General features: G+C 36.3%; 1 protein-coding gene across 5 annotated transcripts in view; it reads left to right on the forward strand.

Annotated features, from left to right (window-relative positions):
- The window catches only part of PPFIA2 (PTPRF interacting protein alpha 2), a 476,100-nt gene that overhangs the window by 406,810 nt on the left and 50,404 nt on the right, over window positions 1-18,886 (forward strand). For all 5 annotated transcript variants that reach the window (XM_008143799.3, XM_008143801.3, XM_054718820.1 and 2 more), the window contains 3 exons: window positions 2,657-2,787; window positions 5,879-6,033; window positions 15,494-15,587. In XM_008143799.3, the coding sequence (XP_008142021.1) occupies window positions 2,657-2,787; window positions 5,879-6,033; window positions 15,494-15,587 (380 nt within the window). The remainder of the gene's footprint in view (window positions 1-2,656; window positions 2,788-5,878; window positions 6,034-15,493; window positions 15,588-18,886) is intronic.

An 18,886-nucleotide genomic window follows, 5' to 3' on the forward strand; every position in this document is an offset into this window, starting at 1 on the left:
TGGTTTGCTTTCTCTAGGATTTAGCTAGCCCAGGGAGAGGCAGTCTCTCCTGGCTCAGGATGGCCCCAGGCGCCAGAGCATCAAGAATATAGAAAATATGCAAATATAGTTAATACACTGCTTTCCTGTTCAGAACGAGATCAAGAGCATAAATATTGAAATAGGGAATAAAATGGACTCCAGTGCTGGGAACATAGAAAAAAAATCTGAGTAAAATTTCAGTAGGTAAAGGAAGAAAAATTACAAAGCAAGATCCTTTTCAGAAATTCAGCCTCAGGGAATTCAGAGAACAGATGATTGATTGGTAAGAAAGGTAGGTTATGGAAAGACTACAAGCTAAAAATTGTTCATATCAGGGTAAGGAGTTACCTGCATGATTTCACTTACCCTTCAAAAGAAAACATTAAAACAAGTATCACCACCTCCATTTTATCGATGAAGACATTTGTTCTTAGTTAGCACATGTGGTAAGTAATTACCACAAATAAGAGAAACCAGGATTCAAATCCAGCTCTGATTCCAAAGCCTTTCTCTCGAATTTTGCTTAGATGGTTTGAGCTCTCAGCATTATTCGGAGAAACCGCTTGTGTACAGTGTTCTTAAACGCTGGTATTCAAAAAGTCAGCATAGTTTGACTGGCAGATCGAAGAAAGGAGGATATTTTATAACAAACGTGTTTCAGGAGAAAATCTGGGAGCAGAAATCATCATGCTTAGCAGAAACAAAGTGGAAAACAGTCATGGTTAGGTCATGAACTGTGAACCATAAATACATGTCAGGAAGAGTACGGAAACACAGTTCATGAGTTGAAATGGAATGTGAGTTTAGGAAGGGTTTTCCATAGCATTGATATAATGCTGGAAATAGTTCTTAAAAAGATTCTTTTGGTGACACTCTGTTAGCTGAAACGGAGAGAGAAAATTCTATGAAGATACCTGCCTAAATCGTTGAGAGTAATCTAGGCTTGGATGACAAAAGCACCGAAAAACAACTTCATTAAGTTTCTCCAATGCATGAGGTCTCCATCATATATAAACACTTTTAAGCATAATAACTTAATGTAGAAACAAGCAAGACATTGCATAGACATAAAAAGAGAACACAGCTTTAAAATTTTTGCCATAGCCATATTTAGAACTTTTTCATCAGAACTTCTGCAACTATTTCTTAAAGCTGTGCTTTCCACAGTTTTTCTATCACCGTATGTATTTGTAATGCACAACGATGCTATGAAGGAAATATGCCATTATTGCAAAAACATACCTTCACAAATAGCTTGATTATTGAAAAGTCTTATTTTAATACAGCTCTATATCTCTATCTCTGTCAAAATTTATGCAATCAGGATTTGTTCTGGATTCTGAAATACAGTGTTCTTTAAGGAAATCCCTCCCGCCTCATCTTCTTAGGGTTTTCTGTCTGCCTTTGTCAATTTTCTCATAACAAGTGGTGAGATGAAACAATTTGCAAGAATTATGTTTCGACCTTTCATTATCGTCCTTTTAAAAATAAAGTTTTTTATTTAAACTGTAACTCATTTCTAAACACTCTGAATACATTTCTTTAGTGTGAGCAATTTAAAACATAATCTGATAAAGTTGCATTTTGACAGCTTGTGTTCTCACTTCAAAAATCCCCCACTGAAAAGATGTCCATGCTATGATAGCCTGACTATGCATTTTTAGTAAATTTGCTCTAATTTTAGTAAATTATTTATATTCTGATATATTAAAGTTGATTCCAAAATAAAGCACCTAGGGATTAAAGCACCTAGGTTTCCCAGGTTCCATTTTTCTCTCTTGCCATGGAAAAAGTCCAGTCTTGCCTCCAGCAGGGCTAGGATTGAAGCCACTGCCCAGAGTTTCTGCTCCACATTAAAGCACGGTCCAGTCCGGGATCTGGCTAACTTAGCTTGCGTTCCCAGCTGCATTCCATTGCCTGTGGGGTCCACGTGGCCGGGCCATGGTGCTGCTGAAGGCCATACGGCAGGCTAGCACACAGGTGAGTGTGGGTCACCTAGCAAGAGAGCGCAAGAGCTGGCAAGAGGAGAGCAGAGAGAGCATTATGCCTGGGAGCTTAGCCATTAACCCTTCAGAACTTCGTGGGCTTGCAGTGCCTCTACCTCCTAGCCAGTCATTTTTCTCAGGTTACACAGACAGGCAAGCTATGTCACGCTGACTTGACTGCACAAGCGCCCATCTCCCCCTTTGTTGGATCCCTTCCCCCAGTGAACTGCAGGGAATGGACAGGTGGCTCCCTGGGGAGTATGAAGTTGCAGCTTCCTGGTGAAGCTGCCCAGGTGATCATGCGTATAATGTCTGGCCTCCCCTTTGCTCCTTTCCTGTTATTAATATTGACTAGCTAGTTATGACTATAACACCTGCATATTGATCTTTGGTATTTATTTACTCCTAACATTTTTTTTGTAGTAGGTCCATATTTACTTTAACTGCAGTGTCTACACTCTTAAAGAGTTATTAAATTAACACTCTTTAATAACGTGAATTTATATATGTAAAACCTATATGCCCCAAGTTTTTTGGATTGTTTTTGTGTTAGAGTTTTCTCAGATAGCCTTGCTTTGATGTTTCTCCATTTTTATTCATTTCAGTTGAAATTTGAAAAGTTCACCTGAATATATTGTTTTCACTTGTAGATTGCAGTGGTGGAAGAAGATGGTCGGGAGGATAAAGCAACAATTAAATGTGAAACTTCCCCTCCTCCGACCCCTAGGACCATCAGGATGACTCACACCCTCCCTTCTTCCTACCACAATGAGGCCAGAAGGTATGACTCTCCCAGCACAGGACACAGTGCCTGCGCTCCTCCTGAAAAACATTCCTCTTCCTTTCAGTGTGGTCAAATAGACTGCTTAAAATTTTATATAACATTAGAGGCCCAGTGCATGAAATTCGTGGAAGCGGGGGAGGTCTCCTCAGCCCAGCCTGCACCCTCTCCAAACCTCTCCAATCTAGGACCCCTCGGGGAATGTCCAACTGCCGGTTTAGGGCTGATCCCCAGGATTGGGCCTAAACCGGCAGTTGAACATCCCTCTCACAATCTGGGACCCCTGGCTCCTAACTGCTCACCTGCCTGCCTGCCTGATCGCCCCTAATGGCATCCCTGCTGTCCTGGTAACCACCAAATGCCCCCCCCCTGCCAGCCTAGTCACCCCCAACTGCCCCACCTGCTGGCCTGGTTGCCCCTTACTGCCCCCCCTGCCAGCCTAGCCACCCCCAACTGCCCCCCCCCCCGCAGGTCTGGTTGCCCCTAACTGCCCCCACTACTGGCCAGGTCACCCTTTACTGCCACCCATGCTGGCCTAGTCACCCCCAACTGCATACCCAGCGGGCCTAGTTGCCCCATGCAGCCTGCTGCTCGGTCATTTGGTCACCCCTCACTAACCCTCCTGCCAGCCTAGTCACCCCACGCAGCCTGTTCGAACATCCATTCAGTTGCAATGGTCACTTAGGCTTTTATATATATATAGATAGATTTTTATTTCAACTTGTGAAATAAATAGAAAAAATATCACAACTTGCACAATATTTGTGAAAAGAACAAATTTTCATTCTGAGATCAAATTTTTAGTTTTAAAATTAACTTTACATTTGTGGTCCTGTTATTAGCCAATATTTATAAGAATAGCTCTTCTCTCTCAAGTGTGGGATATAAAACTGAAACTAGTGAACACAAACAGCAGTGTGGTGGTTGCCAGAGGGAAGGGGATGGGGGAGAAGGGGTCCTAATATATGGTGACAGGAGAAGATTTGACTTTGGGTGGTGTTGCAATATACAGATCTTGTACTATAGAAATCCACACCTGAAACTTATATGATCATGCTGACCAATGTCACCCCAATAAATTTAATAGAAGAAAAAAAAAGAATAGCTCTTCTATTTTTGGTGTATATTTTCTACTGAAATAGAATCAGCCTAGATGAGGAACATATTAGGAATAGTAACAAAAACTACAGGGATTCTAGGATGTAGGGGCAGAAAACTTTCTACCTCTTTCCTTTTAGGTTTTTTGGCTGCTCTAAATTAAATTGACATTAGACAGATTAACAGGATAAAACAACATATTTCATTCATATGGGAGCCCCATAAAATAAGGAGATTCCCTGGCAGTCGGTCTTATATTGAGGCTTACATACTATCCTGAGCTAAGAAGAAGGGGTTAAGGGTCTGGAGCTTCAAAGGGGAGGAAGACAGTTCATAGAAAAATGAGATCTTATGTTTGGTAAGTAAATGTTCGCCATGCTATGCAGATAAGTCCTTCTGATACAAAAAGTTTTCTCACTTATAGCTCTCTTCCTGGTACAGGCCCCTGACCTAACTTCTTTTGGGCAGTTATGGGAGAGGTATAAAGCTTCTCCTGGGAGTGCTGGACACCGGCTGTCTTCAGCTTAAAATAACCCGCAGGCCAAAGTGGTACATCCCAAGGTGGCATATTTTGCTCCCATCAAGGACAAGCTTATACATTTGCCTTGGAGTGTAAGAGTAATTAAGGTCTGAAAAGTCCATGACTGTGCCCCATTTCCCTTTAGCAGACTAGGTACACCACACTTTGGGTGCTGCTGCTCCTCAGGCAGAAAGTTCCTAGAAAGGAAAAGACACACACACACACACACACACACACAGACACACACACACACACACAAATTTACAAAATATTAATGGAAAAGATAAGGTTATATCGGGAAATATACCATCTGTCATAATGACATTTCATATTGTCCTTTCCATCTACCTAAAAAAATTGCAAGCAGAGCTATATAATAATTAATGACATAAATAAATGTAATCATGCAATTTAATCTTAACTGTATGTCCTTTTTCTGTCACCAATTGCAGCATCTCTAGATACATAATTGATATAAGTGAACATAACAATGATTAATACTTTAAGTAAGAATCTGCCTTCTAAACAGTATGGGTTTTACAACAAATATTTTTGAAAACAGAGCTTTTTGTTCTGGCAAGCAATATTTCTGTTGTGCTTACTTTTAATTTCTAATGCTTCAAAATAGATACTTCCTTCACTGTCAAAAAATGAATTATATTGTCACATAAGAAAAGCAATAGTTTTTGAGTTTAGGGATTGTGAACTCAAATTAATTAAAATGAGTAAGTAACATTAAGTAATTTATTATGTCATTGTCAATTGAATAGCTGTATAAAAAAGAATGAGGGCAATATCTATTGAACCTCTCCTATTAATACAGTGTCAAATACACTGACCAGGAATGGAACCTAGACCATCTGCTTGAGTGTCATTTCAGCTTATCATGTACATCAAAGAATACCTTAGAACTACAAGAAAAAAGTATACAATAATCACTAGGGTATATGATTTGTTACTTCTGAATCCCAACCAGATGATTTTAAATTGAGTGAATTGGGTTCCAAAACTGGGAGAAAGAATGCTTGATGAAAATCCAGTGAAACCATTCATTAAACTTCATTATTAGTTATATTTAAATTTCTTATCATATGTTATTAGATTTAAGATTTTAAAAGCACTCAGAGGAAAAAAAATAGTTAAAGGGTCAAGTGCTAAATAATAGAAGGTCATTTAACATGTAGTTAATAAAACCACCTATGTTTACTGATTAGCTTGAGATTGTACCAAAAAATAAGGGAAAAGATCATTTGGAACAAAAATAAATTTTTTAGAGAAAATTTGGAGGCTCAGGGCCCTAGGATGTGAAACCATACTTCAGTTTGATTGAGAGGAAAGGTGAGCAGAAAGGGAGAAAACTTCAGAAGTCTACGTGTTTCTCCTTTCATACCTTTATAAAGGAGGCAAATCTTGTGTACGGACCTTGTGGATGTTGCATTAAAATGAGCATTTGCCCTCCTTTGTGGTTTGCAGTAGTTTAGCTGCCTCCCTGGAGCCAGACAGCCTTGGGCTTGGCAGTGCCAACAGCAGCCAAGACTCTCTTCACAAGGCCCCCAAGAAGAAGGGAATCAAGTCTTCGATAGGACGTTTGTTTGGTAAAAAAGAAAAAGCTCGGCTCGGGCAGCTCCGTAAGTATGCGTGTTTGACCTTCTACTGCTACTCGCTACAGTCACTTCTGAGTGTCCATCTGTATTTTATTTCATTTATTTCTCAGTGTTTTCTCTTTTTTTTTTTCTTTGTCCTACCAATGAAAATGGAAGATAAGAAAGGATGGCATGGAAAGCAATGTGGTTGAGGAATGATAATGTCCAAGAACCATGTCAAAATTTTGAATCACGTCCTAAGATTCGGAACTGTTGGCTGAAGAGTTTATCTCATACAAAGAGAAGAGAAATACAAATTAACCTGAGAGTAGCTATGCTAGATGGTGTGGAGAAATAAAGCTGTCAAAAAAAACCATGAAAATGTTCACTTGGTTCCATAAGGAATAATACACGACAAGGAAGGAATTCTTAGTAATTCATAGAGAAGAATATTTGTAAAGGGGTGTTATTTGCCTTATGTAACGATTTGAAAACCCAGGTTAATAAGGTAAACTTCAGATGTGGTAGGTCAGTCAATGTGACTACACTGATAGCCCCTAACCATGGAGAACAAATTTAGTATACTACATATAATATATCTTTACAAATGTACTGCTAGCAAAGGCAATATGTATATGGGAACCCCCATACATAAACATATACAGCCTTTCATTTAAAACAAAACAAAACTATTGCGCACGTTTCTGGCCCAGGAACGTTTGCCTGCTATGTTCTATGTTTGTCCTGTCCAAACAGCTACTAACAGGGCTTCTGAAACCCAAGATCCAGGATTATGCATCGGTAATTAGAAACCTGACTGGCTTGATTTTTAATTTTATCAGAAAGCATTAACCTATTTTGAAACAAAATAAATTAAGCTGTGTTAAAAATATCCATGTCAAACAAACCTTGTTCTGTAACAGAACAGGAAAGGTAGTGGACAAGATGTCAAAACGGGGTGTGGATGATGAAAAAATTACGTGGCGGTTATAACTGGTTGAGTAACACTGCTGTAATAATGCCAATTAATAGAGTGCTGCCACCTAGCTCAAGGTCTCTCATGGGTTGGTTATGACTGACTCTCTCTCTCCTCGTTCAGCACATCCCCTAATTGCTTGGACATGAACATTTCAACCACACAGATATCTGATTTATGGATTACTAATATGGTTATGAATCACAAATTTTAAGAAATAGACTTATTCATAAATACTGTCTAAAATGTAAAATATGAGGCTCGTAAATATTTGATTCTAAACATTATTCTAAGAAAAAATCAGAAATTTCAAGTAACTGTAAAGTCAATATATTAGTCAATAATATTAATAGACATAGGCCACATTAATAGACATAGCATTGGGATAAAAGAAGACTTTTCTATTCTATCTGTGGTAAGATAACAGCCAAGGCATAGTATCCATTTCTGTTTACTGCACTTTTAGAGACATATCATAACCTTGGAGGAAGGTTAGAGGGGAGGATTAAGCTCATGTACCGGATTGAACTCATGTGAGGAATAGACACATAGATGAATGTGTTTATTCTTCTTGATGACCCAAAGGTATGGCTGATTGCAAATATTTGAAGAGCTATTATGTGGAAGAGCTGTTGGCTTTTTCATTGTTAAATGAGGGTATAAAACTAGAACCAAAGTGTTAATCAAAGATTATCTTCATCTCAATCTCAGAAGAAGTGTCATAATTATATCCAAAGAGCTGGCTTTTGAGGTAAGGCCTTCTTGGTTACTGAAAACTAGGTAAATTATAAAGCAAAAGCTGGGTAAAGACTAGGAAAATGTGTTGTGGAGGGGATCCAAGCATTGGAAAGATAGTTTGACTGGATGACTTCTAAGATCTACTTCAAATCTAGTAATACTGAATCTATGACACTCTAACATTTAAGCCTATATCAAACAACCTTTTTTTTTTTTTTACAAAATATATACTATTAATTGTTTACTATAAAATGCATGTGTATTTTTAAAATTACAGACTTTCAGAGTTAGACAAATCTAAGATCATGTAGTGTTCCACACTCTATAGTATGTAAAAATAGAGATGAGTTTAATAATGGTTTAAGGGTATTAGTTCCCAGCTCTCACTACCTAGTCTAGTGCTCCAGACATATACGCTTGGAACCGTTTTAATAAAAAATAGCTCATTGAGCTCCTAGTCCCTTGGAACAAGTTTGGTAACTTAATGAAATTAAAAACATGACTATTTCATCAAGTTTATAACTTTTTGAGGATATTGCACATAAGTGCATAAAAATTAAAAAGTAATTCAAGGTAACAGTAAAAAAAGACATCATAAAATACAGTATAATTTTTTTATTAAAGATACAGACATAATGTAAGAAAGGAGTTCAGATTATTAATTTTCTCTCCCTAGATACATTTGATTCTACTAGGAAAATCTAAGTGAAATTTTTCTACAGAATTGAAAAGGTGTACAGCTAGAGTTTCAAATAGAACTGATACCTGAGAAAGGGTACTGAAGTGACATGAAAGAAAAAAAACACTCTAAGGGGAGTGTGCTAGAAACAACTTGGGTCTTTTCTGTGGTTAGTCAGGAAGTGGGTTATTGGCTGGGGTCAGGAATGGGAAACCAAATTATTAAGCAAAGGAAATGGTTGGACTAAAGATAAAGTTACCTAACTGTGGAGAGATTGGAAATGCAGAGCTCAAAAGACAACAACTTAAAGCAGAGACACGCACACAAATTAAATGATCTAAATTCCAGGGTCAAGTAGGAGGCTAGGAGTTAGAGCAATCAAGTACCTTGCTAAGAGGCAGTTAACCTAAAGCTTATGAAAACGGTGATAGCGTGTGAAGACAAGGTAGATGTGTTAAAGCATTTATTGCTTCTGGGGGAATCATCTGCTCCATAGGATCTTAACATTCATTTGTTTACTACTGGGAAACACAGTTCTCCCAGGTCTGCAGAGAGCCCTAATAATAATGACTACAAAGAAAAAAAGAACAGAACACACATAACCAGCCTAGCTGATGTTAACAGTGAATAGTGAGGATAAAGACAAGAGGCCATTGACAGACATTGCAAGAGAAGGAACCATAATCAAGAACAGAAAGATCTTCAAGAATGGAGAATTGGATAAGTAGAGCCCAATATAGCAAAGCTGTGAAAAATGAGTAAAAAGAGCACTGTCCCTCAGGGGAGCACAGCCATGCCTTTCCCTTCCCTCACTTCTTCCCCCAGGCTCCTTACCTTTGCCTTAGTCTCTCCGATGCTCCAGAGGCCCTTCTTTGGCTTCCGTAACTTGTTTCCTGAGCCTGCTGGCTCACTTCTAAGATCTCTGTAATTTTCTAAATAAACTTTCTCTTATAATCTATACTAATAAAAAGGTAATATGCTAATTAGGCAGGATGTCTTCCAGACAACCATCCAGATGTCATTCCTGACAAAGCCATGCCCAGACGAAGCTGCCTGCCAGTGGTCCCAGAGGTGCCAGCAGCTGCTGCTATGGCCTAGGAGAGAGAGAAGCTGCCTGCCCATTGTCCCCTGCGACTGCGGCTGGCCCAGACAAAACCAACCTGGGTCCCAGGTGCCTGCGGCTGGCCAGAGGGAATCCCAGGTCCCGGGTGCAGTGCTGAGGCAGAGGTGGTTAGGGGCGATCAGGCCGGCAGGGAAGCAGTGAGGGGCAATCAGGCAGGCAGGCAGGCGTGCAGTTAGGAGCCAGCGGTCCCCGATTGTGAGAGGCATGTCCAACTGCCGGTTTAGGCCCGATCCCTGTAACAGTGAATAGTGAGGGATCGGGCCTAAACCGGCAGTTGGACATCCCCCGTGGGGTCCCGAATTGGAAAGGGTGCTGGCCAGGCTAAGGAACCTCCCTCCTGTGCACAAATTTTGTGCACCGGGTCTCTAGTTTGAAAATAAAAGAGGAAAATATATTAATTTTGAACAGGCAAAATCCCCAATTAAAGACATATAAAATGGATATATTATTGATTTTTTAAAGTGCTTTTACAAATTTCCTTTAAATGCATATAAAAAGTAATACATTTCAGAGGCATTTTGCCTACTAAATTGCATATCCCTTTCATTTATAGCCATCTGCCAGATTGTATTGGAATTGTCTGAACTCATTGACCTGCTATAATCAGCATAAGAAAGAAAATGATGTCATCATGACAAAAACAGACTCAAGATTGCACCGGTATTATTTAGCAAGCACCTTTCTACACATAATATTTGGGTAGTTGTGCTCGCCTTTCCAAAAATTAGATTATTCCTAGATGCTATGGAACCAACAGATATAATATAAACTTCACAAAGTATCAGTTAGAGATGACTCATTCTCTGCATGGTGAAAGGGCCTTTTTTTTTAAGAAATCAGTATTTAGCTTCAACTGTGAACATTTTTTACACATTCTCTATGAGCCTGGCACTGCCTAGATGCCTCCTCCAGAGAGCTAACAGACATGGCATTAATTAAGTATCCATTTATCAATTCAAGTGTAAATACAAACTAATAAAGAGAGGTCCAATAAAAGAAAGATGAAGCTACTGATCAGCAGCAGTTTATAGTCTTAATTTGTCTGTAGTTAGAGCTCCCCCTTTTTAATATAGGTACTTCTGCTGGAAAAAAAATGGAGAGACAGAAACCTTAAATTGCAGAATTGGGCCATAAATTTTACCTCAAGGGCCATCATGAAATAAATTATTTTGAATGGAGTCTAAGGTCCAGGCAACATAGAGATATTTTCCTTCACAATCCAAATGAGCAAATATCTCCATCTAGTATTACTCATAGATCTGGGCATAGGAGGGTCTTTCCTTGAATTCCTCAGCCTGGGTCTTAGGAAGCCTCACACTTTGCAGTACCTTTGTTGAAATTCTCTAAGAGCTTCCCTCTGGTGCCTAGGAGAGGCTGGCCTGGAATTGCTTTCTGGGCAAGGAAGCCTCAGTAAAAACCTAGACCTGAGTGGGTCCAATTTCTGGAAGCATTGAAAGTTTCTGTTGTGTCTCAGACCTTGAGACCAGTATCATCTAATATAACTAAACCATGTGGGCCAGGGTCCCTGTTTCTTCCCATCAGGGTGCTCTCTACTTCTCTAGCCCAGGCCTGGGGTTGACAAGATGTCCTGCTGAGCCCAGAGACGTTTGCACTATGCAGTTGTTCTGGACCCAATGGCCTCCCCTGGTTCCAGGAGAGTGCCCTAGCAAGTGAAACATTCACTTCTGCTGGCCAGAATGATATTATATAAGATTGAACCACTAAATTGTTGCTGCATTGATTTGGGGTTACTCCAAGTGTTTATATAGAAAATGGGTTGGGGAAAAAAATTGAATTGGCCCCTCACCCTCTAGGACAATTCCAAGACAATTCTCTAACAATTCAAAGTCCACAAGGTCCTTGCAAAAGTATACCTGAGTGAAAAAAATAGCCCAGAGAACTTCAAGGATTTTGAGTTGGGCCTTTGTATGTGCAACTACTAAGGGACCACGGACAAGGTGACACACACTTTGTAATCTGAGTATCCACTGAATCATGAGACTCAAGCCTTCTATGACTAAATACCCTATGCCATGAGATGGGTGGAGTTAATGTTGTTCTGTCCACATTCCTAATGGATTTTCTAGAGAAAAAGTCACCCACAAGTCAGTGTTTCTCATCAGGGGCACACTTGTCATCTTCAGAAGGGCAAGCTAAAGCATTCTCTACTCATTGATATTTAAAATCTTTGTCCCCTATTTAATGAATATCAGCTGCACTTTGCAGTCATGGTGACATCTAAACATGTAGCACCCTCTTCCCACCCATATAAGTGAATATTTACGCTCACTCTCTGGAAGACTGACACTTATCTCCAGTCCAAGAGCCAACAGATAGATAATGCAAACCGCAAATGTGAGTCACATACGTAATTTTTAATTTTCTAGTAGCCACATTAAGAAAAGTGAAAAGAGACAGGTGAGATGAATTTTAGTAATACATTTTATTTAAACCAATGTAAGAAAATTTTATTATTTTAAGTGTAATCAATATAACATTATTAATTAGATATTGTATATATACTTTTGTACTAAGTTTTCAAAATCTTGTGCATATTTATAATGAAATAGTTTGGAATAGCCACAATTCAAGTGCTCAATAGCCACATATGACTAATGAATAAAAGTGGTATGGATGAATAGATATTCCCAAAGTTCACACTGCCATAGGAGCCTGCTGATGCCTGGGACAAAATGAGACTGACTTACCTTTACCAGTTAGGTAGCTGATCAGGTATGTAACAAGATGTACCTGGGATTTATGGGGCAGCTGGGTCAAGTCTATGAAAGAATGTTCTTCTCATTTAACAATAGTTTAATTGAGCTAAAAATGTGTTTATTTAGACTTGGTCCTGCTTAAGAGTACATTTCTACATGTGATGCATAAAAATAAATTTACCTACTATATTAAATTTTCATTTTCTACAGGTATTTTTAAACCAGATGTGTCCACAAGTCTCTATTCAAAGGACCTTAGGTTTTGAAGTACTCAGGGTATTTCCAAACTCCTCATGCTTTTTATTTTTATAACTTTAATTATGAAAAGCAAAATTTACAACCTATTTTTTCTAGATCTAGTTTAATCTCAAAATCATTGTAGAGATTTCTTTGTTTCTCTTCCAGAATTTTTATTGTTAAAAATATTATTTTTCTATCATTGAAATCTAGGGTTCTTAATAAAGTTAACATCAGAATTTAACTGTTATTCTTTGTTCTGAAGAATAAGAAACCTAATTGATCCAACCACCAGGTGGCTGGAAATATCTCACAGTTTTGAATGGGTCTACCGCATCAATCTCTATGTCCCCATCTGTTCTGGGAAAATTTTGCAACTTTAAAAGTGAACAATCATTTACAACTAAAGAATAGAATTTTATTGTTAATTGCAGATTGTGAATAATAATTTATGAATGTACAGTAAGGCAAGTATATCAATGAGAGAAATAAATGAAAATATTCATTCACTGTACATAATGGAAAAATCCCATGATTCAAGATGATCCCCAAGCCTTAGTTAGGTTTTGGACAACTTCACAAATGACACCAAAAAATGAAAATCTCTCATAATAAAAAAAGTCTTTAAGTATTAACTGCACATGTTCATATTTGAATAAAATAAATTTTGGTCCCCAAACTGTGAAGCTCTGCATAGATAGCAATAAATGTGTTTTCAATCAAATAGAAATTTCTTATAGCATTCAGTAGCAGAGTTACTAGGCTATGAGAGTAACTTGTGATATCAGTGTTCCAAAATTAATAGTATCAAGTATTATAAATTATTCGCTAAAATAAATTATGAAAAACAGCAGCAACAAAATTTGTCTCTGGTTAAGTCCTGCAAATGTTAAGTAAGGAAATGTCCATTACAATGACAGAGAATAAATTTGTCTTTAATAGTTCTTATTTACTGACATACTGGTAACATTTTTGTGTAGTCTTTGTAAGAGTTAATATTAACTTAAATCTTTGTACCTAATCTTGAGCTTAATTGGAGTCTAAATCCCTTCCACTATATATATATGTATATATTTTTTTTTTCATTTCTTGGTGTCATTTGTGAAGTTGTCCAAAACCTAACATATGTAAAACTTAAGATAATAATAAAAAATCTGAAAATGCTCACTATTCTTAAGTGGATTAAGATATATATATATATATATATATATATATATATATATATATATGAGATATATATCATATATATATATCTTATATATACATATCTTATATATATAAAATATATATGATATATTATATATAATATATAATTATATATATTATATATATTATATATATAATATATTATATATATTATATATATATATCCTAATCCACTTAAGAATAGTGAGCATTTTCAGATTTTTTTATTATTATCTTAAGTTTTACATGTGTCTTCTTTTTCCCCAACTGACCCCCCCTCCCCAGTGTCTGTGTCCATTGGATATGCTAATATGCATGCATACAAGTCCTTTGGTTGCTCTCTAACCTCCACCACCTCCCCTGCCATTTGTCTCAGGATCTATTTTTGTTCATCAAATTATGTTGATCACTATATCCCACCTATGAGTGAGATCATGTGATATTTATCTTTCTCCGACTGGCTTATTTCGCTTAGCATAGCATTTTCAGATTTTTCACACAGAATAAATATCAAAGAGAAAACAGAGCCCAGGATTAAGTTCTCATTTTTTATTGTAACAAATTCTGTATGAATTAATTACATGTTTAGGGATTCTGAATTAAATAATTGTATTGGAAATGTGTAATTCTGTGTTTGATGCTTAACATATTTTTTCCTTTCTCCTTTCATTCCAAGGTTACATATATTTTATACACTCCAAAGCCAATAAAATTGCCACTAACCCCAATATATATTTTTTTTATTTACTGGATATAAAGAATCCTTTCAAGGGTCTTTCTGAAAATAGACTTAGAATTTTTTCCAGGTATTATAAAATTTACAAAACAAAACCTGCCAGAACATATGAAATTCTGGAAGTAAGGTTTATACTGCATATAGGGATCATGCAGGTGAGCAAAAGAGGATTCCAGAAGCTAGAAATGAAAAGCTTTTAGAAATCAGGGAATGCCTCTCCATTCTCTTCACTTGGAATTGAAGACATACACCTGAGTTTCTACTCACTGGACTATCAATTAACCCAATTATATAAGAAGTCTTTTAAAAGTTTTAAATGTTGCCCGGCCAACGTGGCTCCGTGGTTGAACATCGACCTGTGAACCAGGAGGTTACGGTTCGATTCCCGGTCAGGACACTATGCCTAGGTTGCGGGCTCAATCCCAGTAGGGGGTGTGCAGGAGGCAGCTGATCAATGATTCTCTCTCATCATTGATGTTTCTATCTCTCTCCCCCTCTCCCTTCCTCTCTGAAATCAATAAAAACATTAAAAAAAAGTTTTAAATGTTGACAAACTCGATACTCCACAAATATTTGCTCTTATTTTTTATTAAAAAGAGATCACAAGACTTTCAAATTATATATTCATGTGTTTATCAGTATACAGGCCACATGTTTTATGTTGCTCTGAGTTACCATTGAATAGTGCCGTGGTCGGCAAACTGCAGCTCGCGAGCCACATGCGGCTCTTTGGCCCCTTGAGTGTGGCTCTTCCACAAAACACCACGGCCTGGGCAAGTCTATTTTGAAGAAGTGGCATTATAAGAAGTTTAAGTTTAAAAAATTTGACTCTCAAAAGAAATTTCAATCATTGTACTGTTGATATTTGGCTATGTTGACTAATGAGTTTGCCGACCACTGTAATAGTGTAACAGTAGGTACTATTTTTTTTTTTTCATTCTCTCAGTGTATGTTTATGCATGTTGGTTTGGAAATATAAATACATTCAAAAAATGTGTGTGGGGGGTGAGGAGAAAATGTGGTAGTAAACAGTTGCTCAAATAAATTTTTAAGAACTTAATTGCAGAATTGACACAATATGTTTAATCTAATGTGAATAGTTACTTCTTCACAGGAGGCTTCATGGAGACTGAAGCTGCGGCTCAGGAGTCCCTGGGGTTAGGCAAACTTGGAACTCAAGCTGAGAAGGATAGAAGACTGAAGAAAAAGTAGGTTTGGAGATTTTTCCCCCTCCTTTTTTAAACTTTAATTTACACTTTTTCATTGCTTATAGGGAATTTAAAAAGAGACTAGTTGGAAGAAAACAACCGACTGATGGATATTGCCCTGGTATTTCCTAAAACTATTCAGTGCTCGAGTTTCCTTGTTCTAATAGGCTAGAGTTTGAAATAACATTTCTCTAAATATAGTTGTGTTATTTCAAAACACAACTATATTAAAATATTTAAATGCAGCCTTACAAATAATGTAGTAGTCTGTTTGATGTGACATTCAGTACTGTACTGTATTAGTATGATAAAATGAGAGTATGCCATTCATCTTTGTGTTTCTTCTCATGACAAAGTATCTCCTCTTAAGATGGAATATTTAAAAGGAGAAATTCCTCTGAATGATTGAATATAAACTTATTTTAGACTTGCAGCAGATTGTTTTGCATCTGTCAGGAAACTGATAGTGTATCTTTTCATTCACATATAATATGGGACATTTAAGTAACTTGCAAAATTGGCAAATTTTGAGTCCCACCAGCTATTGGAAAGCAAGTGGATCCATAAATAACATTTTTTGGATGCATAATAACATTTTCAGTGAGGAAACAGAACCTTTAGAATATATTTTTAAAAGCTAAAGAATTTCTCTTTATTCCAGAATCTATTGGCTGGTTACTCCGCAACGGTTCATGGCTCTAGTCGTCATTGTAACAGAGATTCTAACATAGATGCTCTCATGGTTATAGCATTCAGACTAATCAGCTTACTTCATATGTTGCCAGCTCACTTGCATTGCAGATGTTTACTAAGAAGGAGGAAATATGTACTTAAAAGTTGCAGAACAACTCACTAGCCAAGTTGTTTCATTAATTTGCTACTTATAAAAATTAGGTATTTATCCAAATTCAGTAGAAATACTGTGCAGAAAATAAAAGTAACATTGAAAACATATTTTTAAAATACAAGGAAATGTTCAGTAGCATTCCATACTAGCAAACATTTTCTTTAGTTAATTATACTTCAAAATGTATATTTAAACATTACCATAATATGCTTGAAATCTCTTAATTTTATTTATTCCTATCAAAGATTGTTATATTCAATTTTATGGTGATATATTGAGAGAGAAAAAATTAAAAATCTTCTTTGATAGATTCTTTAAAATTTATTTCAAGTTTAAAGGATTTTTAATTTTATTCTCTGAAAATTACTTTACATCTAAAGGAATAAGAAGAGTCAAAACCCAGTCTGGCTAATAGACCTCCTTTACTTCTCTTAAAAGTTATTTTTTTGCCCTAGCCTGTATTGCTCAGTGGATGGAGTGTCGGCCTGTGGACCTAAGGGTCCCAGGTTTTATTCCAATCAAGGGCACATGCCTGGGTTGTAGGCTTGGTCCAACGTGCAGGAGGCAGCCAATCAATGATTCCCTCTCATCATTGATGTTTCTCTCTCTCTTTCTTCCTCTCCGAAATCAAGGAAGGTATATATTTTTTAAAAAGTTATATTTTATTTTTCTCTCAATGAAATATTTACATACAATGGAAACCTGGCCACCTTTCACATTGCATACAAGGCTGATATTAAGGCATGCATTACATAGTTCATTGTTTTTTTATGGGACCAAGTTAAATGTCTCTTTTGATGGCTACTAAAGTTTAATATCCCAATTATAAAGTGATCTTAAAAATATATATTATTATTATCTATTACTAACTTTACATACTGTTGGATTGATTAGATATTAATGTTATGGAATTATTTTTCAAATTCTACATACCCTCATAGGCAGAAGCTGATTTTAGTTCTGGATTGAGTTTGAAAATATTTCTATGCTTGACTTTTGAGTTTATTTTGCAATATGTTTAAGCAAAATATGATTTTAAAATGTATTAAATAGAATATTGTCACTAATATATAAGAATAATATGAAAGCATTATTTACTATAATACAAGCTAAAATGTATTAGTTATTTTCTATAGAATAATAGTACTTGGATTAAAGTGAATCCAACGAAGTTAATCAATGGAAGATAGTATTTCTTTTATTATTGTTTATCCCATAGCAAGAACCCTCTGACCATAAATATATAACCAGGATGTGTGAGATGTATATATAGTGCTAGCACTTATTCAGAACTTGCATGACACTATACTGTGGCTTCTGGGTTACTAAAGGGTGAAGTGTTTTCATGTAATGAGTTATATAAGATAGACAAGTTAAATTATTCTTAAATTTTCTAAAGTATTTAAAATTTTATTGAAACAATTCCATTTCTAAAGATACCCTGTCCTCTTTAAATGTGCTTCAAGGAATACAATTTTTTTGTGTTAAATTTTCATGTGAATTAATCTTCTTTCAGGATGGAAAATAATTCAAGTACATTTTATTAGAAAGATAAACAAAACCATAAAATGGAACTTCTTTCAAAAAGTTGAACACTATGAGTTATACATTTTAGTTGCTATGACCATGGTTTCCTACCAATTTTTTTTTATTCTAGTCTTTGGCCAAAAAAGTAATGATTCCAGAACAAAGTACTTTGATCGATATTCACTGTCCCAAAGTTGATATCAGATATCCATTAGTCTCTGAAGGAATTAGCAGACCTGGAGAAAAATTTTATTTTTAACTTTCCTAGGACATCAGGTATTTAAAATGGACAATATGTGATTTTTAATTTAATTGGGAATAATTTTCTCTAAAGATGTAGTTATGGCACATTTTTAAAAACCATACGTTCATAGAGCAATATTCAAGACATTCCGAATTTTTGCAAAGTTCAGAAATTTGTAATGTTGCCAGTCCCAAAGAAAAGTCTAATTTGAGGTACATTTACCATTCAGCAAATTGAGCACACAAGATTTAGAACAGCTTACAAGATCTGTGTTCCTACTTTATTATAGTTTAACTTTTCTTTATGGTATAGGCATTTGTTTTTCTTATGTTTCTAGCTATTGTCCAATGATGAGAAATAGAAAACCAACAATACTGGATCTGCTAAAGCACTATTCAAAACATCTTATCAACCTTCACCTTTCTGAGTTGGGTATGATCACACAGGTGCTATTCTTTCATCAGAACATCTAACCTAGCCTAAGTCAATCTATTATTATTCTTAAGGTTCACATTTACAATGCCTTATTTCTGTTATACTTTCCTTTAAAACTTAAATCCCTTAATTTTTTCCAGCAGGTTTATGTAGAGTGCTGCTAATACCAATAATAATTGTGTCAAACTGACAGTACCGCTTTGAGTACTTTACATTAATTTTTCTGGCCTTCACCCTTAAAATTTG

This window comes from Eptesicus fuscus, chromosome 7 (assembly GCF_027574615.1).
Source record: "Eptesicus fuscus isolate TK198812 chromosome 7, DD_ASM_mEF_20220401, whole genome shotgun sequence".
Classification (NCBI taxonomy): Eukaryota; Metazoa; Chordata; class Mammalia; order Chiroptera; family Vespertilionidae; genus Eptesicus; species Eptesicus fuscus.